General features: G+C 40.9%; 1 protein-coding gene and 1 long non-coding RNA gene across 3 annotated transcripts in view; one reads left to right on the top strand and one right to left on the bottom strand.

The window, feature by feature from the left end:
- Window positions 1–132: 132 nt before the first annotated feature.
- LOC113623291 (uncharacterized) lies at window positions 133–16,036 on the bottom strand. The gene is made up of 4 exons (XR_003433868.1): window positions 15,628–16,036; window positions 6,251–6,324; window positions 1,535–1,698; window positions 133–420 (listed from the first exon to the last, which is right to left on the bottom strand). It is a non-coding gene; the product is annotated as an uncharacterized LOC113623291 (long non-coding RNA).
- A 131-nt stretch (window positions 16,037–16,167) lies between these two features.
- Window positions 16,168–26,484, top strand: part of GOT1 (glutamic-oxaloacetic transaminase 1) — a 29,092-nt gene continuing 18,775 nt past the window's right edge. Inside the window, exons 1-2 of one of the 2 annotated variants that reach the window (XM_027112271.1) lie at window positions 16,168–16,407; window positions 23,839–24,020. In XM_027112271.1, coding sequence (XP_026968072.1) covers window positions 16,290–16,407; window positions 23,839–24,020 — 300 coding nt within the window. In that variant the 5' untranslated portion in view covers window positions 16,168–16,289. The remainder of the gene's footprint in view (window positions 16,408–23,838; window positions 24,021–26,484) is intronic. The other variant, XM_027112272.1, reaches the window with a different exon arrangement.

Below are 26,484 nucleotides of genomic sequence, written 5' to 3'. Positions count from 1 at the left end.
TAAAAAGGTATGAAAATTTACCCTGTACTTGAAACGCCTTCCAACTTCTGCCTAAAATTCTCCGAAAGTTACCTCCTGCTTTCTAACTCAGCTCAAGTTCCACCTTCCCCTTGGAGGGGCAGAGAACTCCTCCAGCTTTCTCCTCCCTGAACTTTTGGTGCCCAAGGGCTTGTAACACATAATTAATACTCAACTGCTCTCCAACTGTTTCCCTTACACTAATTTTGCCTCCCAGTAGACTGTAGGAGCCAGTAAACTCTTTGAAGTTATAGGCTATGCCTTCAGTTTAAACATATTCAGTCAATCTTTATCTATGATACTGTTAAAAAGGAAATGAGAAGCACAGTTTAAACATAACTTGAGGCTTTTAAGCTGATTCCCAGATAACAGGAGAACTTCTTCCAGCATCTCCGAAATCCTCTAGAATAAGAATGTAAAGTCAGGATAGTAGTTTGTTTATTTGCTGAACACACCTCCTCCAAAGAGTCCTAGATTTTGTAAGGAGATCTTTAAAGCAACAAACATACCTTGAACTGAGTATTAGTGAGATTAGAGGGAACAGCAGGAGGGAAACAGCCAACAAGCTCAAAAAGGGAAGAAAGTTAAGGACAAACAATGGCAAATTCAGAAAAATGTTTGGTCCAAAATTGAGCCCAAACAACATTTTTTTGGGCCCCTCACACTCTGCAGAAGCAAAGCGTCCTGAAAACAAAACAAAACAAACCTAGAAACAACACAAATGGCCATCAATAGAGGATTTGATTAAAGCAATAATGGCACCTTCATAATGTGGACTGGTATGCGGTAAGAATGAAGTAGTAAATCTACATACACTGATGTGAAGAGATGGCCACTTTGTAGTTTAAACAGCAAGTCTCAGAACAATACAGATAATATGACCCCTTTCATTAAAAAACTTATTTATATATGTGTAGAAAATGCATTTAAGGATATATACTAAATTGTTAACAATGGTATTTCTGGGAATGGGTTATAGGCAATGAGGTTGGGGAGACAGGGGGATTTAATAATTTATTTTTACTTTATAACTTCTGAACTGTTGTATATCCTGCACTTATTTATGGATACCCAGAGTGGTTCCTGGATTTGTACGTGCCCCTTGTGCCACGTGGAAGGACTTCTGAAGAGAAATCCTAAGCATCTGCCAATGAACTGTGCATGGCTATGTCCTAGGGGGCATTCTTGGGTAGAAGGAGAGCATGTCCCAGCCAAAGATTTGCCAGAGCACACAAGGAGAGCCATGAGGAGGCCACTACAAGCATGTTTCATGAGTTTGCTTCCTTAATGCAACTCAAGGATGCACTGAACAAATTCCATGACAAATTTGTTGTTGCTGTTATATAAATGAACCCCTGGAAAAACGTATAAATAAAACTTTTACGTCACCAGGCAGTAAGGGAAAACAATATTTAAGACATGTTGAGGTCAAGAATGTGGCTTTGGGATGATAGAGACATTTTGAATTCTAAGTTTGCCACTTACTAGCTTTGTGAACATGGGCAAATTACATCACCTCTCATTGTTTTCCTCCTCCTTCCTGTGAATCTTTTTTGGGGGAGTCTTCTCGTTCTCTTTGCAGCCCTGAAATGCTGGTGCTCCTAAAGCTGCTGTCCGAGGCCCTCTTCTCCTTCCCTTGGGTGATAGTATCTTCCTGTGGCTTTAGTGGCCACTGCGTGCCTGTGACAGACAAGTCAACGGATCAGGCCAAATCTCCCTCCTTAGCTCCATGCTCTGCCTGATACCTTCTAACAGAACCCCATTTCCTGCATGCTAAAACCCTTTAACATGCTTTACATGGTCCTTCAAAATCTGGGGCTAGGTTACCTTTCTAATCTCATTGCTCACACATTCTCTCTTCCCTCTCTGCTCCAATCAGACCAAGCCATTTTTCATTTCTTCCACTAACCGTGTCCTGTGGTCCTTAAACTCTGGGCTTTTACAACTCTTTGGTCCTCTTGCTCTAGCCTATGTGTCTAGCACCCACCCCGGCAGTTTCCCAGTATTGCACTCCTCACACTGCATTGAATGACTTGTTTACACATTTGGATCATCCACCAGATCATAAGCCCCAGAAAGCCAGGGTATTTGTCTTGTTTGTCACTGTATACTTAGAACATAACCCCCATTACTGGCACTTGACAATCTAATTATAGACATTTGTTAAATAAAGCCCTATCATTATAACATGAGCGAGGTGATATAATCTTTAAGAACTGGGCTCTGGGTTCAAACTTTAGGTCTACTGCTTAACAGCTGTGCAACTTTTGGCAAGTAATTAACTTATCTGTTCCTCAGTTTCCTCATCTGTTACCCCATCTATTAGAATGCTTCGAGGAAATGAAGCACTAAATGAAATAACTGTTTTCATTACAAAGCAAGTGCTTAATAAATATCAGATAGTTAAACGCTTAGAAAGTGCTTAGAACAGTACCTGGCACATAGTAAGAACATAATAAATATTAGTTATTATTATCACTATAATTTTTTGTAATGATAAAAATAATCTCTAATTAGTTTTAAAAGTTTAGATTTCTGTGTATAGATTTTCTTAAACCACAGCATATTTGTGTTTAGTAAGTCAGGTAGTCTAGTAGCTTTTCCCCTCTAGGAAAGTATTTAAATACTTGAGTGGAAAAGTTATTAGGGACAGTAAGAGAGCAAGGAAGGAGAACCAACTGTGTTTAGTGTTAATAGTGTTTTAGATTTCAGTTGTTGCAAAACAGTGGCTGGACTTTAATGTTTCTATGATTGTTGCTTTCCTTCCAATGGCAGTTCTCAAACTTGGGTGTGCATCAGCATCATCTGATAGCTTGTGAAACTACTGATCAACTGCCTCTATTTCTAGGTGGTTCTGGGACGGGGCCTGGGTCCGTGGACTTTTACCAAGATCCCCTGGTGATTCTGATGCAAAATGAGGTTTAAGAGCCTGTGAGCCAATAAAAAGCAATTGGTTAAAACCAACAACCACTGTGTCCAGGTGGCAGCATTGGGCTCAGCAGGACTTTGTTGGAGTTGCCTTCTGGAAAGGGCTCTGAGAGATTGGTGTCTGGGAGATGCCTCTGTTGTGAGGGACTATTGTTATGGCCAGGAGAATCCTAAAGACAAAAGGCTTCACCTCCAACAGGAACAGCTGCTGAGGACCCACTCTGGGCTTGCTGGGGGAGGCGAAGAGGAGCTCCGCCAAGAGGTGTGCTGGAAGCACCATTAGAAGCCCTTGCTGGAGGCGCTACCCTGTAGCAGCAGTGAGAATCATCTAGATAGTTTGTTAAAATGCAGATTCCTTGGTCCTACTCCAGACCTACTGAATTGGGATATGCATTTTAAACAAGCTTCACAGATTTGTCTGAGGCATGTTAAAGTCAGAGAACCATTGACAGAAGCTTGGGCTGATCCCAGTGCGTCACAGCCTCTGCCAGCTGGTGTGTAGAGATGTTTTTGTTTTGTTTTGTCATACTCCCCTTCCCAGCAGTCTGCATGGAACCTAGACTGACTTCTCAGATCTTAGATGGTCACCAGCCCTCAAAGAGGGTGTAACCCGGAAAAGACTTTTGTAAATCAAAGCATAACTTTCTTTGAGTTATTAGATGTTATGCCCTTTTCTGAGGACAACTAGAGTGGGCATTTGGTTTTCAGGAACTGTCTGGTTAAAATGATTTTCTTTAGAGAGAAATCTCCATTGTGGTAGGTGGGCCTTGTCTGGATTCCTCCTGTAGGGTCCTGCGAGGGAGACAGGGCTGTCCTGGTACACTTGGCTCCAGTGAGTGAGGTGTTTTGAAGGTGACATCTATTCTCCTTATCTGTCAAAGATAGATGAGCAGGGACTTGGTTGCCACAGGGGATGTTACCGCCTTGGTTTTCCCATCAAACTCTGTCAGGCTTTGTAACTTGAAGGAATGAAAGAGGGAGTGGGAGAGGGACAGTTTCTAACGAGCTGTCAGCAGGGTCCCACCAGCCTGCCTTAGCCCAGACTTTGTTCCAATTCTATTAGGGTAAAAATCCTTGAGTTTCTCTCAGACAAAGAGAAGTGGCCTGGGGCTGAGAGGCACAGATTCATAAGCAATTTCCCTCATTATACACTTCCAGTTCTTAATCACCATTTCAAAGAGGATGAGCTATCAGAGCAGACTTTGAGAATTTTGCCCTAGACAAGATGCACAGCCCTCATACTGTAGCTTAATCAGTGTGCTTTTCTCAGCTGCTTAAAATGGGGGAGACCTGGCTCTCAGCATGGCTGAGCTGTAGGAGACCTTTTGTCCCTAGTGATTTTTAGGCCTGGGACAAGGGAGAATTTACGAAGTGCTAATGTAGAGATCTTTCCAGAAGTGGGATCTGCTCGCACGGATGAGATATCCAAGGAACCAGAGAGGTTATTAGCGACAATGCCAAGTGTAACATCGGGGGTGTGGGGGGAATGTATCTGGAAAAGTCAGACTAACACAATTCCAGTAATCCCAGAATCAAAAAGCTACAGGTTTAATAACAAAAACCTTGGTGCCCTAGCAGTTTTTGTTTGGTGCAGGAATTATAGATTTATTTTTTGTCAGCCACTCTGCTACTTATTATAAAATTATGCATTTAAGATTATAATATTAAAATAATAATTAGCTTAAATAGTCTGTAATCCAGGATTACAGATGGTATGACAACCAGTAGCCCTGGAATGCACTTGGAATAGTTACACAAGTAGTGCATGGACACATTCTTGTAAAATATTTAGAAGTTTACACAGCAAAAAGTCCCTTTCCCTCCCATTCCTCTTCCCAGAGGTAAGCACTGTCAACAGTTCAGTAAGTATATTTCAGTCATCTTTCTGAACATTTACATACACATGTATGTACATATGCACACTCATCTTTTCGCATGAGATCATATATATTGCTATGTAACTTAAAAAAAACCTGAATAGTACATATATCTTGGAGATATTTTCATAGCAGTACATATGAGTCTTCCTCATTCATTTCCACATTAGCACAGTACTGCATTATCGGGATGTGCCCTACTTAGGGAATCACTCACTGACTGGTAGACATTAAAATTGTTTCCAATATGTCTGCTATTACTAACTTTTAAAAATGATGTATACCCATGCTGCACTGCAGACCCACTGATTCAGAATCTTTGCGAGTAGGGCTTAGGCTTTGGATTTTTTCAGAAAAAAACTGGAAAATTCTAATGTGAGGCAAGGATTGAGAATCATGATCTACACATTAAACAAAATAAAACAGAACTCTAGAGCATTTTAAGATAGTACAATCAATTATTATGGAAGTAATCAGAGACAGTCAAATAGTCACTGATTAATTTTTAATCATTTACTCTGAAAACACCTTGAGTAAATCAAGTTATCCAAGTGAAAATAAATATGATATTTAATAGCTGCATGGCATTTTTATCTTTGGGAATGCTTTCCTTTTTTAATCTCAGCATCTTCAATTCAAAGCTGTGAGCAAGGTGGGCCAGGACATTTTACAGTCCTGGAAGCTGATGGGGGTAAAATGATGCTTCTCAATTTTAAAATGCTTAGGAAAAATCTGGGAATCTTCTTAAAATGCAGATTCCAACTTAGTAGGTCAGGGGTGGGCCTGAGATTTTGTATTTCTAACAAGCATGAAGGTGACTCTGATGCTGTTGATCTGAGGACCACACTCATTAGTAAGCACCTGGATTAAAGGTAGTGAGCTAAATACAATGGAGAACTCAATTCAATAGAAGAAACTGGGTGTCACTGAAATGATGGACACTTAGCATGACGAAGAAAGGAGTTAAAGGAGAAGGGAATATAGGGTGGAGACGGATGGACGGCAAAGAAGCTCTTCCTCTACATCAGCTAAACAAGGATGGCTTTCATCTTGGAATCCCATGCCCTAAACAGGGGCACATCCTGAATATGGCACTAAAAGCATTCCAAGCCTATTGGCTGTCATACCATCTGTAATCCTGGAGCTTGCCCAATACTATTTCTTGTCTCTGTAACTTTCCCTTCTGGGGGATCCTGATGGTAGCCCATGGGTCCTGTAGTGCTCATCCCACTGCCTTTCACCTTGTTTACAACCCATTCCTTCCTGGGGGGACCAGAGGCTCCAATTCTGAACTTGACTTGTCTCTGCACACCATTTACTCTCTTGGTTCAGTGGTCTTCCAGAGGAGACTTTGCAGCCCAGCACTGGCTGCTATCTCCGTCAGACATGGAGGAGACACCGTAAGTCTCTTGGTGATATCCACTCACCAACTATGACAGTTCCATCTTCTTTGGGCAGTGCCTGTCATCAGTTTTCCTCTCACTCTTTAGAGATTCCTGTCCTGTGTAGGATAAGAATAATAAACATATAAGTACACGTTTCTGATTCTCCCTTCTCTTGATATCTGTTTTTATTTAATAAAGATCTATGTGATTCAGAATAAATTTTTTACTAGTTTTACATTTCTCAACTGAGTCATAAAGATAAAGATACTTATCTTACTAATAGAAACTAGATTTTTTTAAATGCTGTTTTTGCGCTTTTATCATTTGGAACAAAAGAGCTAGAAGCACTAATAAATAACAAAGGTATTATTTTAATGGGCCATTTTCTCTTGAAAACATTGGCTTCCAAAACATATTCCAGAAATTTAAGATTAATATGTGCAAGCTGTAGGGTCTAAGAGGTGCTGCTGGGGTGGGAATTAGAAGGGGAATGCTATCCACGCTGGAGGGAACATTCTGAGGGGAAAGAACTGGCCTCAACTAGATGAATTCCCCTTATTAATATGCTTTCACGTTCCTTTTCCATGAAAGGACAAACAGCACTTACCATGGCTGTAATTTTAGTAATTTTATTTGTGCACTGCTTTTATTGTCTGTCTCCCCCATTAGATTAGAGAATTCGTGAGGACAGGGACTTTGTCTTTTTGTTCACCATGTTATCTTTTTCTATTTTGGCCGCACCGTGCGGCTGTGGTTCTTAGTTCCCTGACCAGGGATTGAACCCAGGCCATGTCAGTGAAAGTTCCGAGTCCTAACCACTGGACCACCAGGGAAGTCCCTCACCATGTTATCTTTAGCACCCAGTGCAATGCCTGACACATAGTAGATGGTCAATAAATATTGATAAAATGAATGAAGTGAATGGAAAAAATCATGAAGAAAATTATGAAGAAAAAGAAACAGTGGTATTATGTTACGAGATGGAGTTTTAATGTAACTAAGGTTAAAACTATAATTAAAAGTAAAAAAATAAAAGGCTCTCAAGACTACAAAGCTGATAAATGGAATATTGCCTGCCATATCAGTAAACAAAAGATGTCACAGTCATCAGCAATTGCAGCCACAGCCAGTGGTGAGCTGGTGAGCCCTGAGGAAACTCAGGAAGGGAAAGTGTACCTGCCATCTAGCAGCCATCAGGCTGCAGCTACTCCCTAGGGTGAGCCCTGAGGAAACTCAGGATGAGAAAACACAGGATACTGGCCCCAGTTAGCTGAAGTACATATCAAAGGAATGATTTCAGTGAGCCCAGACTCTTGCATCTTCCCATACATAGAAAAGCAATAAATTCCTTAACTTGAGATTTCTAGTTTTCTTTAATTAACAGTAATCATTTGTTCCTACTACCTGCCCTTTGTCGCAAAACTCCTATATATCCTAGCTCCCCGCTCACCTCCTCAGAGCAGTTCTCTCAGGGTTATTTGAGATGCTGCCTCCTGGGCTTGAAGCCCTAAAAATTCCCACCAAATAAAACATTACTCTCAACTTTTAGGTTGTGAATATTTTTTCAGTCGACAAAGCTTAGCTACGGAAGAAGGATTCCTGATTGGAAAAGTTGGAGACCCATTGCTTTAGTCATGTGGAAGATTAAAACTCACACCTTATCCCTTTAAATAATTTTGACATTGTTAGGTCATTTTTCTTTGTAAGCCCTATGCCTCTTCCATTTCTAGAGCAGGATGTTTCTCTGTTCCAAACTTGGAACACTTGTATGGAAATTAATATGATGCCAGAAAGCAAATACAGTGACTTCACCACAGAACAAGGACCTCCTGTGGTCTTTTTAAACTCAAGTAATGAACCAGTAATACATTTTAAATGTTTTTTAAAATATGCTCTACCTTAAGGAGAAGTTGTGGGATTAAATTTTGGTATGCATTAATATAAAATATTCTGAAGTCCTTGGAATAAAAGCACAATATAATATCTAAAACCAGAACATCTCATGCATTCTTTCACTCAATAAACTTTTATGACACCAGAGGCCATATGGCACAGCGGAGCAGGGACCCTGAAGATAGGCTGTCTAAATTCATATCCCCACCATTTTATGGTTGTGCCATTTTGGGCAAATTGTTCCAGTGCTTTTTGCCTCAATTGCCTCATCTGTTAAATGGAATAATAAGACAACCTACTTCCATTGTTACTGTAATTTGAGTTAGTTTTTATTGAGCACTTAGAACAGTACCTGCCATATAGTGAGCACTATGTACATGGTTTTAAATAAACAAACTCCTGTAATGTGCCAAGCAGGTACTAAGCACCAACAGGCTTCCAGGAAATTAGTGAGCTAGTATCTACTGAACACTTGCTATGTATCAAGCACTGATCTGTAGGCAGTTTTGTATCCATTTTTATGACAACTCTGCTGGAGATATCATCCTCCTTCATTCCTTCAGCCAATATTTACTGAGTGTTCACTAGATGTCAGGAGCTGTTTTTGGTCCTGAGACACAATGTCTTGGGATTTATGTTTTAAAAAATTACTATTTTACTAACAAGTGATTTTCAAGAGCTCCCTCGATTTCCAGATCAGCTCAAAACTGTAGTGTGTCCCATTAATCTTTATTAAAACATATTCTCATAACTTCTGAAGTTTTAAATTACTACATTTCTAGAGCTTTGTAGAACTATTTTCCTCCCTCTGTCTGTTCTACTTAATTACCATTATTAGAGACTATCTTAATTTTGTATTCTTGTTGTCTCTTTCAAATGTTATTTTTTCAATAAAAACTTGATTTTTTAGGTTATAAAATAACACCTTTGTTGGAAAGTATGTCATTGTTTATTTCTCTATTAAAGCAATGCTGCAATGCATAGTTGTATATGACTGTCTCTCTTTGTAAACTTGTATAAATGTCTTTAGGATAGATTCCTAAGAGGAGAAATTGCTTGGTGAAATGGTATACACATTTTGACTGATATTGCCAAAATGCATTCTAAGAAAAGGGTTTATCGAGTGACACTCTCACCAATAGTGCATGAAAGTGCCTACCCTACCCTGCACTCTCAATGACACTATTTTATCCATATTTATAAATATTTTTGTCAGTCTGATGGGCAAAAATGGATTAATTGGTGCGGTTTCAATTGTATAATGAGTATGATTTTTGGTCCATTTATTGGCCATTTGTATTTATTCTTTCCTGATTGATTTCTCTATATCCTTAATTCATTTTTATATCAATACAATGAAACGCTGAGTATCTACTGGATGTGACTGATAAGCAGGCTGCAAATATTTTTTCCAAGTCATCATATTTTAATTTATGGTGTCTATCGTCAATGTTTTTCTTTACGGCTTCTGAGATTGTGTCATGATTGGGAAAGTCTATTCCACCCCAGTACTGTTTCAAAAATCTCCACTATCTTCCCTATTTTGTTTGTAGTTTAAATATTTAAATTTCAAAAAATTGCTACAGTGATAGCAATAATGATTAAAAATAGTACTTAATTTTCAGTAATTAACAGAAGTCACATATTCTGGAAATCAAATAATAACAGTTTCTTTTAACGTGATAGTTTTCTTCATGTAAATGTTTAATTATATGCTAGACATAAATGACCTGTGAAAGCATTTTATAGAGGCACCTCTCTTTTCTGGCATATATTCCCATGTTTATAGAAAATGGCTGAGAAAATGGTTACAGAGAGACCAGGACAGAACCTCTCTGAGGGGAGTGAGAATTTAAAACAAAGTAGAAGTCTTTCGATTACCTTGTTCTACACATCCCTATCCGCAGAGTGAAAGTCCTGTATTTTTTTCCTGTTTTTGCCCAATCAACAAAGATGTGCTTTGGAAAGCAGGTGATTTGGAAGATAGTTATTAAGAATTAATTCTGGATGAAAAAGTTACAGAGATCTGTTGTATACAATGTGCATGTAGCTAAATCTACTGCGCTATACACTTTGAAATGGTTAAGATGGTAAATTTTACGTTATATGTTTTTTACCATAATTAAATAAAAAGAGTTAATTCTGCATTAGAGTGTATTTTTAAATCAATCAACAAATATTTGAGTGTCTATTATGTACCAAATATCTTGTTGCGGTGCAGGATACCAGGAAATATAATTGGTGGTTTCAGTTCTCAAGGAACTAAGAAGCTATCAAGTTGGAGAAAAAAGTTAAGTATGCATGAAAATGTACAATCTCAGGCAAGGTAATGATACCAAATGAGGAGAAGAGACACAAATTCTTATAGGAGTTTAGAAAAAGCAGGAATCTGACTACAGTGATAGAAATATTTGTTAGGTACTTAAAGGGCTTTCAAAGCACTTTGACATATATTTTCCAAATTGACCCTTTTACCAGATCTAGGAGACATTATCTCCATTTAACAGATGAGGAAACAAAGGCTCAGAGGTCGTAATTTTTCCAAGTTCACACGGCAGAACTGGGAACTAGACTCATGTCTTCCAGTTCTTACTCCTAGTGGGATTTATTTAAGTTGGCACTGAAGTTTTGCTGCCAGAAAGTTTTGAGGGTTACAGCAGAATCCAAATGTGCCAGGGACACTATGGTTATGTATTAGCTAGAATTATGATTATTCTCTCCTCGCTGTCATCCTGCCAAAGAGCATCAAGTAACTTTTAATACAAAATAAGGGATTATTTTTTTCTTGCTAGTTACTGCATAGAGAAACTCAAGTCAAACTGCAATTGAATGAGGACTAACATGCAAGACTTTAATTTCACCACTGTATACACACAGCCATTTAGCCAACTGCAGTCCCATGACAGACATTCCTTACTCATCATGTCTGACATCATTCTTTAAAGTCATAATACATATGGTACAGGTCTGATCTGACCCAGGTGTGACAGAAAGGAAAACTAACACAGAGAGCAGAATAAAATCAGTGAATTCAAATTTAAAAGCAGTTATCCGGGCTAAGACCATATGACTTACACACATTTTTAAAACCACATCCTGCTAGTTCAGTGGACTGACTTCTCCCCAGAAAGTGCAGAGGAGCATTAGGTCTGTTCATACAATAACCCTATCTGATTGCCTAGGGTCAAGCTACTGTTTATCTCTGTCAGACACAACCCATATCCTGAACAGAGCCCATATCCTAAAACCTGCGTTTTTCACCAATTACTTCAGGGCAATACAGGATCTGACGTTATTTCTACATAATCACCTAAACAAGAAAAATACTCTAATTTTTTGTTTTTTAAATATTAGGTAAAAGTAAACGCACAGACACAGTGGTCAAGAGCTTTGCTTTTCATTTTCCTTCTCGTTGAGTGCTCAACATTTTGCAAAAGAAGGGCAGTGCTGCCCTCTACTGCAGGATGTTGCAATGTTCACAGTACACTTCTACATCCACGCATCACCCCGCACTTCACCCCAGACATGTCGGGTAGAGGAAGACAATCTATTACAAGGTTTTACACTACCCCTTTAGGAGCTGTTTAAAAGAAATGTGTTCTTGGAAAATACATTGAATTTGTTTCCTTCATTATCTCTTCATCTACCTTCCTCTTGTATCAAAGCATAGGACTTTTAGGACATGACCTACCAACAAAAAAAAGGATATTACAACTTGGGGGGGAAGAAAGCTTAAGACATTGCTCTAGAGGTAAGAGGTTGTGTTTTGATGCATTTAGGGAGAAACGGGGCAAGGGGAGGAAACTTTCTTCTGACTTTAAGGTCTGTAGCCTTCTGGTCTGTCATTTGGTGCGTTCTCATCAGCTTTTAGCTAGGGTGATCTATTTCCTTCTCTGTATTTCTCTGACTGGAGATGACAGTCACCTGGGCATGTTAAGAGAGTAGTGGAATAGGGTGTCTAAAACACTCTCTACTCTTCAGAAAAAGATAATATAGAAATACTAAGGGCTATTATTAATATAGCTACATTTTAATTAATTATTAAATGTCTTGTTACCTTTAAATTGCTTTGAGATTTTACAGATCTCTACAAAGATTTCTTGAAGGGTTGAAGATGTTAAGAATTATGTTCTGTTTTCTTTTCCATTACAAAAAATTTCAGAGTACATGCCCTCAAGAGGCCACGGCAGACAGACTTTAAAGACAGTCTAACCATTACCTTATAGCTACCCAGGAACTAAATTGTAATCTTCATGATAATAATTTCTACAACTGTGTTAAATTCGTGTGTGTGTGTGTGTGTGTGTGTGTGTGTATCAACACCAAGAAAAACATCTTTTTTCCCCCAATTTACAGATAAGAATACTAAAACTCAGACATATTAATTTACTCAAACTTTCAAAACTAGTAAGAGGCAAAACCAGAATTTGATTTCAGAATTTGATTGAAAGCCTAGGTATTGTTCTACTATGCAGCTGATCAACGAACAAACTAAACAAATCTCAAAGGCACATGCTTGTAAACAACATCTGTGATGATGACAATGATGATAGTTAACATACTGAGTACTAAGTGTCCAGTACAATTCAAAGCATTTGAGAGTCAATCATTTAATAACATTAAATCATTTAATCCTCACAGCAACCCCATGAGGTAGAAATATTATCTCCATGTTATAAGTAAGGAAACTGAGGTATACAGATGAAATCTAGTCCCAGAGGCCACGCTTTTAACCATTATGCTACACTGCTTCTTAAGTAAAGTACAAAAATTATATAGCACAACAATTTCTAAATGGTGCCCTGGAACTTAGTTCTATTAATAAGTAGATAAAGCCCATCCATAGTTGTCAGTCCTGTTGATATCTGTTATACAAAGGCCTCAGCAGCTTTAAAAAAAGTTCTGCCCATGTAGGTGCCTAGTTTAGAACTAACATTAGACCTTGTCCACCGCAGGCCTCACTAGACATGCCCTTCTATGAAACAGGAAACAGCAAGAGACCTTCACTTGGTCCAATCCATGTGTGCAGGTGGGGAGACAAGTCATACATAAGGGAGGGAGGAGAGAAGTGAGGGAAGAGATGCAAGGGGAGATGGTTCCACCAAGGCACAGCCAGGAAACAAGCCAGTTAAGCTGAAGGGAGTGGTTGATAAGCGATCACTTTCCTGACCAAGAGTAAACTCAATCCAATCAGAAGCCAGCACCAGCTTAGGGACTCTACTCTTACTTTCTTGCCCACGATTTGGTCACACGGTGACTATCAAACAGATCTCCTCTAACAGCTTTGGTTTTTTTAAATTTTTATTGGAGTATAGTTGATTTACAATGTTGTGTTAGTTTCAGTTGTACAGCAAAGTGACAGCTTTGGTTTTTAAAGAAACTTTTGTTCAATGCACAACTCAGTTTCTAAATAATATCCTACCCTTAGTGACAACATATACCCAAACATAACCATTCCAAAGCGCTTTGTGCTTAAGTACAAAGTGTGATAAACTCCTCCCTCCCTTGTTGCTAAGCATAGACCTTCTGGGTATCAGCGGCAAGATTAAGTACAATAAGCAGGTGTGGATTTGCTTAGGGGTCCATGCAGTGCCCGCTACTGCCCTGGCCTGCCTCTTATGCTATGCGGCAGTGCTGCCTAGCCCCAAAGGCTTCAGATTTCCAAGCGAGTATATTCTAAAGGAATTCATTCCCGATCAAGCTGTTGCTATGTGGTTCCTACGTCCTCCCTTCCAATTCTTTTGGAAAAAAAAAAAAAGGCAGAAGGGAGATGGTAGGGACAGATAGTCATAATGAAGTCAGGAGCCAGGGGAATACCTGCCCCTTTTCCTTCTGATCCTTACTGCCCTTTCCCTGGACACTCACTTTACCTGGCTGCCTACTAGTCTGGGCAATGTTTGCCTCTCAAGAATCTTTTGCTTGAATTATCCATTCAGCAGGGAGGCTGTCTTGCAACCATTCTAAGTCCAAGTGTTAAAATTAGTGATGGCCTGGAAAGCATTTTGTTTACTTCAATACAGGCATTTTGCTTACAGGGGCAGGCTGCAGGGCTCAAGATAGAAGGCTACTGAACTTAAAGTAATCTCCAAGAAACATATTCCCAAGGAAAAAAGTTTGAGACTTGCATCCCACATAATATGCAATCCCTTCCCCCAACACCCAGTAACTGTTTGCCCCTTTCTAAAATTCAGAACAGATAATTATGGGGACATGAAGAAAAACTGCATATGGTACTTTCTATGCCCCTGTCAGCACTGACTTGGTTATGGGGCTGCTTAGGTTGCCAATAAATATTTATTTGGACTTAGCTAAGTTGATAATGTTTAGGTAATTTAGGGTTGTTTTCCCCCCAGGGAATGACGTAAGGCGTGACCATGACATTGTTGGCCAACGCTGTGAAGATCATACTTTTAAATCAAACTTTGGTAAGGCTGGGCTATATAACATCTCACTCAGCAGTTGCCCTTTGCCTCTGCTTATGGAAGCACCGAAAGTTCATTGTCATTTCACCTTCAGTGTTGAACTCACAATCTTAGAGGAAAGTGTTGTTAATGAAACACTGTTGACAGTTATCTTTAAAACCAGAGGCTGTTTCTGAAAAGAAGTAAATGATACAAAGGTTGGCAGGTGTTGCACAAAGGACTTTTGGCTTATGTTTGTTACTTTGAATGAGATTCATTTTGAGATTTGTCATATTATCCAATGAACAGAGGGTAAGGTATTGCTTTTTTCTGAACCAACAGAACTGACTCCTCCTGCCACCATTTATTGAATACTTACTAAGTGCAAGAAACTAAGGGAGACTAATACAGGGTTAATATCTCTAGCCAAAGGAAGTTTACCATCTACAAGGGGTGTGCATCTGTGCAATGATGACAATAGCTAACATTTAGGGAGTGCTTACTATATGCAACTAAACACTTCATATGTATTAACTCACATAATCCCCACAACGACCCTAAGAAAAGTACTATTAACTCCACTTTATGGAGCAGGAACAGAGAGGTTAAGTAACTTGCCTAGCCCTGACCAAGTTAGTAAGTGGTAGCATTAGAATATAAACCTAGGTAGTCTGGCTCCAGAACTAGGTTCTTAACTGGGCATTTTGGTCATTTTCCACAATTGTAATATTGCCAACAAGGGTCAGAAGCACAGGAAAGAGAGAGGGATTTTAACCAGAGTGAGGGTTAAGGCAAAGCTTTAGGGAGGAGGCATTTGCTCTGGATCTTGAAGGTCAACAGATGGAGAGAGGGACTGGGGAGGAAGGAATAGCCTGACTAAAAGAAGAGACAGTCTGAATACCAGCCAGCTGACGACAGCAAGATCTGGTTGAGTGCCTGCGTGGGAGAAAAGCTGGAGGGGGAGGCCGCGCCCAGATCCGTAAGGTCCGTGAGGACCAAGCTCTCTCGGTAAGGAAAGGGGAGCAAAAGCTTCAAACTGTAAGAGCGGCAGAAAGGAATTCCTGGACACTTCCTCTTTTAGTAGGATGGCCCCCTGTCTGAAACCAACGCAGGTGGCCCACCCACATTTCTCTCAGGGGGAAACAGCCGGCCGAGATGGTCAAGGTCGTCCGCGCGGGCTCCGGGGCTGCGCGTCCTGGCCGAGGACTCACTACCCGTGCGCAGAAGCGGATTTGGCTGCCAGCCCGAGCCGGGCCAGACTGGGTCAGGAACGTGCGCACTCCCGGGCCTGGCAGGGAGAACAACAGCTCCACGGGTACCGGAAGGGCGGTCCTCCAGCTACCTGCCGCCAGCCACCTCCCGCCAGCTACCTCCAGCTTGTCTCCGGGCGCCTGAAGGTCGAGAAAGCTGCCTCCGCGTACGCCGCTCGTCTCCTCCCCTCAGCGACCCAAGGAACAACGGCTTCAGCGATAGGAGCACGCTCTGCCAATCAACTCTATCCCCGCCCCGTCCCAGCCGGCGTACGTTGCATTGGTTTCATCAATACCGGCCTCCGATAAGATTCTCTTCTTGGATTGGCTAATACCATCCTGTTCCTTTTGCGTCAGAAACTCGCTATTGGTTAACTGCGTTGCCAAGTTCCGGACGCGGCTCGACCATTGGAGGCCGCGGGCCCGCCCCTGTCGGCTAGGTGAAGGTGAGAGTCTCCTCCAGTCGCGGCGGTTGGACCGGACCGAGCGGCTTCAAGCGCAGAGTGGAAGCTTTCGGCCGACTCCAGCTTTCTAGCTATGGCGCCTCCATCAATCTTTGCCGAGGTTCCTCAGGCCCAGCCGGTCCTTGTCTTTAAGCTCACTGCTGACTTCCGGGAGGATCCGGACCCTCGCAAGGTCAACCTGGGAGTGGGAGGTAAGGATGCAGTGCCCGGGAGTGTGAGCAGCCTGGGAGTGGAACGGGCCTAACCCTGGCTGTGGGGACCGTAGGAGATAACCAGGTCCAGCTTAGCTCCGTCGGAGAGGAGGAAAGATCCATGAGGCTTAGTTCAACCTGCCCATTTTACAGATGGGCATATGGAGTCCCTGGAAAAGGGAGATGTATCAGTGTACACACAGAAAAGGTGTAGCAGTCAGGGCACAAACTCAGTTTTTCCGATTCCGCATTGTGTGTTCTTTATTCTGCATCCTTTCGCCTCTTAAGAAATGGGGCGGCCAGGGATTGAAAGGAGAGGGATAAAAATAGGAAGTCTTATAGGCTTGGAGTCCTGGCTGCTGGGGAATGGAAAAAGGAGAACTCTCAGCCCTAGGGAGCTCTGGTCTGGGTCGGTAAATGAGGTATCAATCAGGTAGTTTACCAAGCCTTGTGCGGGGAAGACTGAGTCTTGGTTTTGGCCCCAAGGAGATTAAAATCAGCAGGTGTTAAGTGATGTAATAGAGATATAAAATGCTTCTGAGACAGGTTAGTGCTCCCTGGGGATCTGGGAAGAATGTTCTGGCTCTCACAGATGTGGTGGGAATGGTAGAAATGGTGGTAGAGATGGTAGAAAAGAGAGGAAAGAGTGTGGACAGTAGAAGCTCACTTTCCACACATCCTTGTCATCATTTCTTGCTTGTATTTCTTGGACAGCTCAGAGCATGGGCCTCAGTTTTTCCTACTGCCAAGAAAAAGATTTGGACTGAAATGCCTCTGAAATTCCTTTAACTCTTATCTTAATCTTATCTGGTGAATTTGTTATTTCTGTCACTGTCATTTGGATGTTTGAAGCCGCACCAACACTTACTCAACCACATAGAAAGATGAGCCAGGGAGAAGAGAATGAATAGGACAATGTTCTGTGCTAGGTTTTTAAAACCTTAGGTTTCATTGGCTCAATTACCCTTGAACTATCTTACAGGATTTGGGTGAGGATTAAATGCATTTAAAGTGCTTAGAACAGTCTCTGGCACATAAGTAGGAGTTATGTAAGTATTAGCTGTTACTGTAGTTGTTTTGGCATTTCTTTGCATAAAAGATATTGAATAAAAATTTTCAGCTCAAGAACTGCAAAATGAAATAATTTCTGACATTTGTTCAGAAATAAATTGCTAATGCATAGAAAAAGCACCCTGCCAGCCGAGGCCAGAAGTGATTGGCTCAGAAGCATATTCTGCAGCCCGGATAGTGGTCAATTCAACTGTGAAAGTGCCTTTGTCATGTTTTCCTGGAACCGAGGAATTCTTTCTCTTTACTACAAGCAAATGATTTATGCAGTTAATTGCATTTAGTGCTTAGGATGACTCTGGAGGGTTGTTTATTACTATTACTGTTTTAGAGGTAAGAAAGCTGAAGCCCAGATTGATGAAGCATTTTGGTCGAGATCACATGGCTGTAGTTGGTAGAGCTGGGATTCTAGGCCACATTTCTCAGATCCCTAGGTCTCTGCCCCCTTCTCTATTGGGCACCTTCAGGTGGTCCAGAGGGAGCCAGTGTATGGTAGTGGAACAGCCAGGAGACCTGGGTACAGGCCCAGGCCTGCGGTCCAGTGATGTGACCTTGGGAGTGTTATTTACATCCCCGGACCCAGTCTGTTAAATGAGGAGCCAGAACGGAATGACCTCTCTCTAAAATTATACTCTAAGATTCACTAGCATGTTACATGACTGTAGTATAGAATAATAATGTTACTGGCTTCATCAGATGACTGAGAATTAAATGTGTGAAATATAAATGAAAAGTGTTGTATAAATGTTATTTTTGATGATCACTGTGACCCGTCTTTTTTGTGGATGGCAGGTGCTCAGATAAAGGTCTCATTAAAGTATAGTAGAATAAGAAGTCTCTTTACGGCTTTTGTATGTCCTAGCTCTATTTATACACATCCCGAAGTATATCCTTTGTGAAGGAAATGTATTGATAATTAATCTCTGACTTTGGTGAAGATGCCCTTTTTTTTTTTCTAAGTTAAGATAAAGCTTAATGGAAGTTAACCAGCTCAAGTTCTAATGATGTTGGACATTTAGAACAAACTGCAACTATAATCTCATTAGCTCATTCCTACTTGCAGATAGTTTCCCCAGAGATTTTCTTCTTGCTGTGACTATTTGCATAATTTCCATATACTTAAACAGAGCAGAGCATCACATTTTTCACTGTTAAATATGATGCTCTTCGAGTTGACTGTTTTAGCGCTTCGTAAAGTTTCAGACAAGTGACTTTAGGGGCAGGGGAGATATGAGTTCATTCAGCCTGATGCAGCCTGAAGCAGGACATTTCTACATAGACTCCAGTCTGTTCATCATGTAAACTTAGCTTTCTTTTGTTCCAGGTAGACTGTGCTTGCTTTCATATTTGTTGTTGTTTTTAATATGGGTTCTTAGCATCTTCAAATAAAGTTGTGGGAGAGACGTGCTGTATCAGGTGTTTCTGAGTACCCCCGGTCCTCTCCGCAGGGCCCTAGTTGGAGAAGGGCCTTAAAGAGGCATATGTGCATGGGCTGTTGGGTAGGGATGGATGGTGGAAGTGGAGATCTTAGGAGGAGGAGGAGGGTGATGATTTGATCATCTAATTCTCCGTGTTCTTCTGGAAATCGAGACTCACCTGCAACCTGTGTGACTCCTCTAAAAGAGCTGGTCCTCAGGGAGAAGGGTGTGGTGTGTGGAGCTGAGGGGCGTGCTGGTAGGTAGAAAGGCCCCTTGCACAGTCAGTCCTCTGGGACCTGCTGGCTTCAGGCTTTCCCTAGACATCTCTTGCTCTTTAGAAAAAGCACAGGGATCCATGAACTTAATATTAATAGTATGACAGCCTAACTCTTACAGTTCTTGTGATCTTGGGCGAACTTTTCTGGCCTCAGTTTGCAGATCCCGAAAATAGAGATCATAATATCTATTTTGTGAGTTGTTATAAGAATTAAATGAAAGTAAAAAAAATATGAAGTATTTAGCACAGTGCCCTGTATGTAGTAAGTATTCAGTAACTCCTTGTTATTACCATGGCTTCAGCCACCGTCCATGTCTATAATTATGAAATCTTTCTTTCCATCCTGGACTTCTTCCCTGGATGCCAGACTCATATTCGCTACAGTTTGCTGGACACGTTGTACAACCACTTCAAATTCAACGTGTTTAAAACAATGCATGGATTTCACCCTCCCCTCAATCTTTTCTTTTTTCTTCTGCTTTGCTCTATATCTTGGTTGCCCTCTCCCCTGCACCACCCCCACTAGTCGTTATCCAGACTAGAGAGAGACTTTGGAGGTTGTTGGTGACCCTTTCATCAGTCCCATGTATATTTATTTGGTCACTAGGTTCTGTCTTTTTTACCTCATAAATTTATTTTGAATGTCTCCCCTTTTGTTTATCCCCGCGGCCACTGCCGCTGCTGTGATTCAAGATTTCACTATTTCCTTCGTGGATTATTGCAGCAGCCTCCTGACTTCACTGTCTGCTTCTGTCCTCCTTCCAGTTTATTTTCCATCATGTCACTCAAATGATTCTGTTAAAATGTACAGCTGTCCACGTCACTCTCTTGCTTAAATGCTTTCAGTGGTTTCCCCATTGAGACAAAGTTCCTTAGAAGAGACCCCAAGACTCCCTGAGCCATTCCTTGCTGTTTCTCCATGGATCTTACCTCCGAGCCATGAACATGCAGATCCTCAAGAACCTCATCTCTTCAAGCCTCTGGGGGCCTTGCACAAGTGTTCCCTCTGTCTGGAAAGTCCTTTTTCCTGTCTTTTAAACTCTTATTCATCTTTTATACTTCATCTTCCCTGCTCACTTACAGGAGAACTAAGGACTCTATGCTCTATGTTTCCTGGAGGGAGGCCAAGACAGTATCTTGTTTTATCTTACCCATCTCTGTGTAGCTACTTCTAGCCAGTACCTGGTTCATGGTGGATTCAATAAGTAGCCGTCAAATGAGTGAGATAATGAAAGAATGAATGAGAAACTCATGGGTCCAACAAAACAGGAATAAAACCCCTCTGGGAGAGCAGGAATAGTGGTTGTTGGTAATGCTTAACCTCATTGCTCCAAACGCCCAAGAGTAACTGCAGTTCTCCTTCAGTAGGGCAGTGAGACAAGGCATTGGGAATAAATCTAGAATTGAATCTGGGGGAAACTGGGCAGTGAAGAAGGAAGCAGAGGTGTGAATTGGCCATTTTCTCTTTTGTCACAATATGGACACAATGCCTCCCTGCCTCCAGTCCTATCACAGGATTTTTTAGAGTTGCACAGAGTATACATTACTGGTAAGAACAGTGGTACTATGGCTTTATCTTTCATATTTTATTTATTTATAATACATGATTTACAAATGACATATCATAAATATAAGTAGCATAATTATATATTAACCATCCAAACACAGATGGGAAGCATAATAGAACTAGTTTTTCTACAAACACCCATATTCTTGTACATCTAAACAGTATCCCCTCTGTGTAGTGTAGTCCATATATACTGCTATTGCTCAAAGTTTTCCGAAAACCCTGTTTTGGAATGGCCTTCAAAGCATGTTAGACCCATGTAGGAGGCCATCTTTTTATAGCTGTTCTCCATTAATATTATTCAGTCCATTCACCCACCTACTTTGCTGGACATAATACAAGTACCATTTTCAAAAATTAAATTTACTTTCAAAGGACAAAGATTTGGCATCATTAAGGATATTCAAAATAATGAGATGTCTCCTCTAAAAACAATTCCAAGAGAAGAATTCCAAGAATATTTTGAACAATGGTAGCATTGTGATCATAGATGGGGTGATCTACTTCAGGGAAAACGATTACTTGGGAGTCATTATTTTGGTATCTCTTTGAAAAACCAGACCAAATCTCAACTGATAAAGTAGACTTTTTGAACTTGTTGAGAGGGAGGGAATTTGGTGGGCCAGGGGGTCTAATGTGAGTGATATGACAGTATTGTGAGTCAGATTCATCTACCCAGAGACTGGTTGTTGGTTAGTGGCTGTCAGTCTGGAACTCTCTCCAGATTTTTATTCCTAGCTTGATGTGCTTTTCAAATTTGCAGATGACACATTCCTGGAAGGTAGGGTTAGTTGATGGAGTAGACGACAGATGCAAAATCAAAATATCTTATAAAGTCTTATTTGTTGTCTGACTTTTTTTTTGTTGTTGTTGTTGTTGTTGTTGTCTGACTTTTGATCTAGTAATTTTATATCTAGAAAAAGTTTTCCTAAGGAAGCGCTCATGAATGTGTAAAGTATAAGAACATTAATTACAATGTTTATTTTAGCAAATAGTCAAAAGCAACACAAATAGTTAATAAATTATACATAGAAAGGAATATTGTCTAGCCACTAAAATTGTGTTGTAAATGGCTCATATATATGAAAAATGCCCAGTTGCATCCTCGATAAGAGAAATGCAAATTTAAACTACCCTGAGATAGCATTTGGACTCTTAAATTGGCACAAATTCACTCAGTGGCTGTGGCTGTGGGGAAGCAAACACTCTTGTACATTGATGGCAGTGATGTACACTGATAACACCCCTGCCCTATGGCACAGATGTACACTGATAACACCCCTGCCCTATGGCAGCGATGTACACTGATAACAGCCCTATAAAAAAGGCAATGTGGATATATCTGTCAAAACTACAAATACACAAAGTATGCTTAAAAGTAATATATTTGCATTTAAACTTTTCATTGATTGCCACCAGTATTCTTCCAATCAGTTGTTTTAACCATATTTGTCCTACAACCATGTGTTGTAAAATGAAAATCAGTTGAAAGTAGTAAACTAATGTATACCCTCATAAACAACAACAAAATTACACATACACGTACTTCTCAACCTACTCTTCCATTTTCAACCCTGCCTCTTACAGCTATATTTACATACATGTAAGATGACATATGTACAAGGTTCACTGAAGTATTATTTTCTAATAGCCAAAGATTAGAAACAACTCAAATGTCCATCGACAGGAGACTCACAAAACAAATTATAGTACATTTATCAGTTATGCAGCTCTAAAAAGAACAAAGACAGTCTGTGTGCACAGACTTAAATAGTTAATGATGATGAAAGATATTCATAATATATATTTAATAAGTGGAAAAAAGCATGTTGAAAATTCTATATAAAAAATGACACAATTGATAAAAGAATATACTCATGTAAAATAAAGTTTAAAAGGCTGTACACCAAAATTTTCATACTCCTTATCTCTGAGTGCTGGAATTACATGTTAATCATAATGTTTATTATTTTCTTTCTGGGCTTTTCTAAATTTTCTACAGTCAACATGTGTTGTTCAGTAAACAGTATCAACCACCCTAAAAAAGTGATTTAAAAAAAAAAGGGATTAATGTTGAGCAGAAATCAACAAGATAAAGAAGAATTACTTAAAAAATTTGTTTCACTGTCACTTGCCGAAGTATAGGCTTATTGGAGACCTAAACAGTCCAGCAGAAGCAAATCCCTGTCAGGAATCCTGCTCAGAGAAGTCATTGGCTTTGATGCAAGCCAAAGCAGCTGCCCTCTCAAGCTATAATCTCAGTGATTATAGGGTAGTATAGGAAAAAAATCAGTGACAGGATAACTCAAAGTAGACTAAAAATACTTTTAGCATAGAAGAAATGCTTAGAAATTTGCTGTAATCAAGATTAAAAATTATGAAACAGGTAAACTTAGATCCATAAAAGTGTGAAGCAGAGGAAGTGAGTGGTAGGAACAGTCAAAATGGTAAACACTGACTGATGTCAAAAAACAGCAAGAGGACAAAGATGTGTTTAAACTTGTTGTTCGATGATTGTGTAACCAGTTGTGGGACTCTTCAGTCACAGGTGTTTCCTCGCCATTTGTCTCATTTCTGTTCTTACAGGACAAGAGGAGGAGGTGGGCCTCCCTCTGCCCTCCTCTCTCTCCATGTTTATGTTTGAAGGTGCAGCGTTCATGTGAAGTAGCACCGAACCCTTTTCTTGGGGAGATGCAGAAGGAAGGCGATTACTGGGCCAGTGGTCGTAGAGACCTCAGTGCCCTAGTGATATTGACATAGCATTTGTAAGGTATTTTTAATTTGCGGAGTGCTTTTGCGTGCACTCTCTCACTCGATCAGGCTCTTTGATGTCCCAGTTTTATTTCAGCATTCTACTTTTTGGAGGTCACATATTTAAGAACTATAATTTCCGTAAGGATAGGAAACTGTCCTTCTGCCTTCCCAGCACCTAGCCCGGTGCCTGGCCCAAAGCAGGCAGTCAGTAAGTGAATGAACTTTAATTTCCCTCACAGTTCTGTTTGGATTGGAAGGTGGTAGAATTCTCCCTGTTCACAGCTCCGAATTCTTCCTTGGACGAAGCCTAAGACTCCTCCATTTTATGTCTCTTTCCCGTGTCCCAGCTTATCGCACGGATGATAGCCAGCCCTGGGTTTTGCCAGTCGTGAGGAAGGTGGAGCAGAGGATTGCTAATGACGGCAGTGTAAACCACGAGTACCTGCCCATCCTGGGCCTGGCAGAGTTCCGGACCCGTGCTTCCCACCTGGCCCTTGGGGATGACAGCCCAGCTCTGCAGGAGAAGCGGGTGAGTTTTGGGTGAGGATCTATTTTTTTCTAGAAACTGTGAGGGTAAAAAGTGGTTAAAAATTAGGTGTTATGTCTATTGAACTGTCAGTGAATAAGGGTTTAAATAGTGTGACCTCAGGGACTTGATAGCACGAATAACATGCTTTTGTATAAAGCACAGCTTCTTCAGTTGTTCACTTTTGCCCAAGAGATGATTGGATTTCAGCTGCTGGGTTTGAAGCAGTTAATGGAAGTGCCAGCCAAGGGAATTTAATGGAATGATCAAGAGATTAGGGTCTGGACCCAGCTCTGCCACTACTTTTGACCAAAGGCAAGTCATTTGCCCCTCTAGCCCCTATGTCTCATCTGTATGTTAGGAAAAGACTAGTTTATGGTTCATGGTCCCATAAGGAGCATTTGCATAGGGGATCATTCAAGGGGCCTCTGAACTCCCTGAAATTTTAGGCAGAATTCTGTGTGTATGTGTATTTCTGGAGAGAAAGTTCATAACTTTTATCAGATTTTCTGAAGGAACCTATGGCCCCCGAAAGTCCAAGAGCCACTAGTCTAGATGCTCTCTGAAGATTCTGCCAGTTCTAATATTTGATTCTTCTAGCCTTGATCTCAGCTTCTCTTCATTTAAATGCTTCCTGGTATGTAGTCTATGTATAACTAGAGATACATGGAAGAGAAATGCATTTGGGGAGAGTCTGTATGTGGCAGAAAGTGGTGTGATAGAGATTATCAGTGTTGTAGGAATTCAGAGAGACTGACAAAGGCTGGAAATGGGACTTGAGCTGAACCTTGGGGAATGAGGCCAGGACACTGGTTCTCAACTGTGACTGTATCACCTGGGAGGTTTTAAAAACATTCTGATGGCTGGATCCCATACCAGACCTGTTAAATCAGAATCTTGGAGGGTACCACCTTTCTCTGCCCTTTTATTACCTTTCCCTACAATTCCCTTCCCTTCATGGGTATTTTTTAAAAGCTCCCCATGTGACTGCAAAGTACAGCCAAGGTTGAGAACCGCAAAGTACAGAGGAAGAAAAAGGAGGGGTATTTGTTTGGAGCAGTAGGAGTCCAGGGACAGAGGTTGGAGGTGAGCAGGTCTAGGTTGTAAAGAGACCTACCTACCTGATATGGGCTGGGAACATGCTGGATAGATCAGGGAGGCTGATTTTGGCAGCCAGGGCAGGGGAAGCCCCTTGAAGTTTTGCGCAGAGAAGTTACCCAATAAGAGTGTTTGAAGAAGATAAACCTGGCTGGATGAGTAGGAAAGGGAAGAGCTCAGGTTTTTGCAATAGTCCGATTAGGTATTGTGCAATTTAAACCAACTTCCCTTATTGCTCTGCTAGGCAGTGTCAGCCCCGCTGAGCAGCCTTCATGCAGGTACAGCCTTCATGCATGAAAGAGACCACATCTTGGAGTCACTGATTTATTTCCATGCTGTTACCCAGATGCCGTGATAAGCAGAGTGGGCAGGGTAAAATGAAGGCTGCACACAGGCACGTTCTTATGTATATCAGGAGACCTGGAGGCTCTGCGTGAAGGTCTTGGAACTCAGATCAATGGTTAGATAAGTAATTAACTTGATGAGGGTTTTGTCTGGATTGGTATAAGAGACTGTAACTGACTTGCCTCTAGGAACAGAAGGAATATGGGTAGAAATGGTAGACTTTAGAGATTATGGGTGACATTGGGAAGTTGCTCTGAAAATCTAGGGTTTCCACTGAGGGAGAGAGAGAGTCCTGATGAAGTTTGAAAATGGGGAACTTTGGCGACTGGAGGTGATCTTCTGAGACGTTGTTGATAAATTAGTTGGAATTCCATTGCTGACAAATGAAAACAGAGGTTCTGTGTTGGGGAGCTTCTTCCTCTAAGACTATACATTTCTTATATGATGCTTATTAACTATGTTGGCAGATAGATGCTTGTTCCTCTGCCCAGGAACAAAATGCTCTATTCCCCATTTTGATCGCTTAATACTGAGGCTTGGGGCTATTGCTTGTGGCATAGAGCCCTTCCTCTTAGTCTAGTTCATCCTGTGTTATGTTTTTGATCATAGAACAAATTTAAATGGCAGTCTGTAAATATTTGAAGATTTTTACTTTTTACTTTTTGTGTGTGTGTGTGTAATGGTTTAGGATACCCTCTTGGCATCTACAACACCCTGGGTACCAGTTCATACTGAGCTCTGAGCACTTGCTCTTTCCCTGGACCATCCCCAGGTGACTATCTTAGCTCAGCCCACCATCATCTCATTTGGATTCTTATAATAGCCTCTTGCCTCTAGTCTCTTCCCCATTCTAGTACATTCTGCACAGTGCAGCTAGAATGATCTTCCTCAGCAAAAAAAAAAAAGAGCTAATTGTGTCACCTGCTTCCCCTCTCACAGACACACAGTAGCTCTTCCATTATCTACAGGGTAAAATGCAGACTCTGACCCGGGCATGCAGCGTGTTTTGTAGCCAGGTGTCATC

The sequence above is a fragment of the Aethalodelphis obliquidens genome, unplaced genomic scaffold, assembly GCF_003676395.1.
Source record: "Aethalodelphis obliquidens isolate GAN/ISIS:26980383/991018 unplaced genomic scaffold, ASM367639v1 scaffold11, whole genome shotgun sequence".
Lineage (NCBI taxonomy): Eukaryota > Metazoa > Chordata > Mammalia > Artiodactyla > Delphinidae > Aethalodelphis > Aethalodelphis obliquidens.
This window is presented reverse-complemented; position numbering and strand designations above follow the sequence as displayed.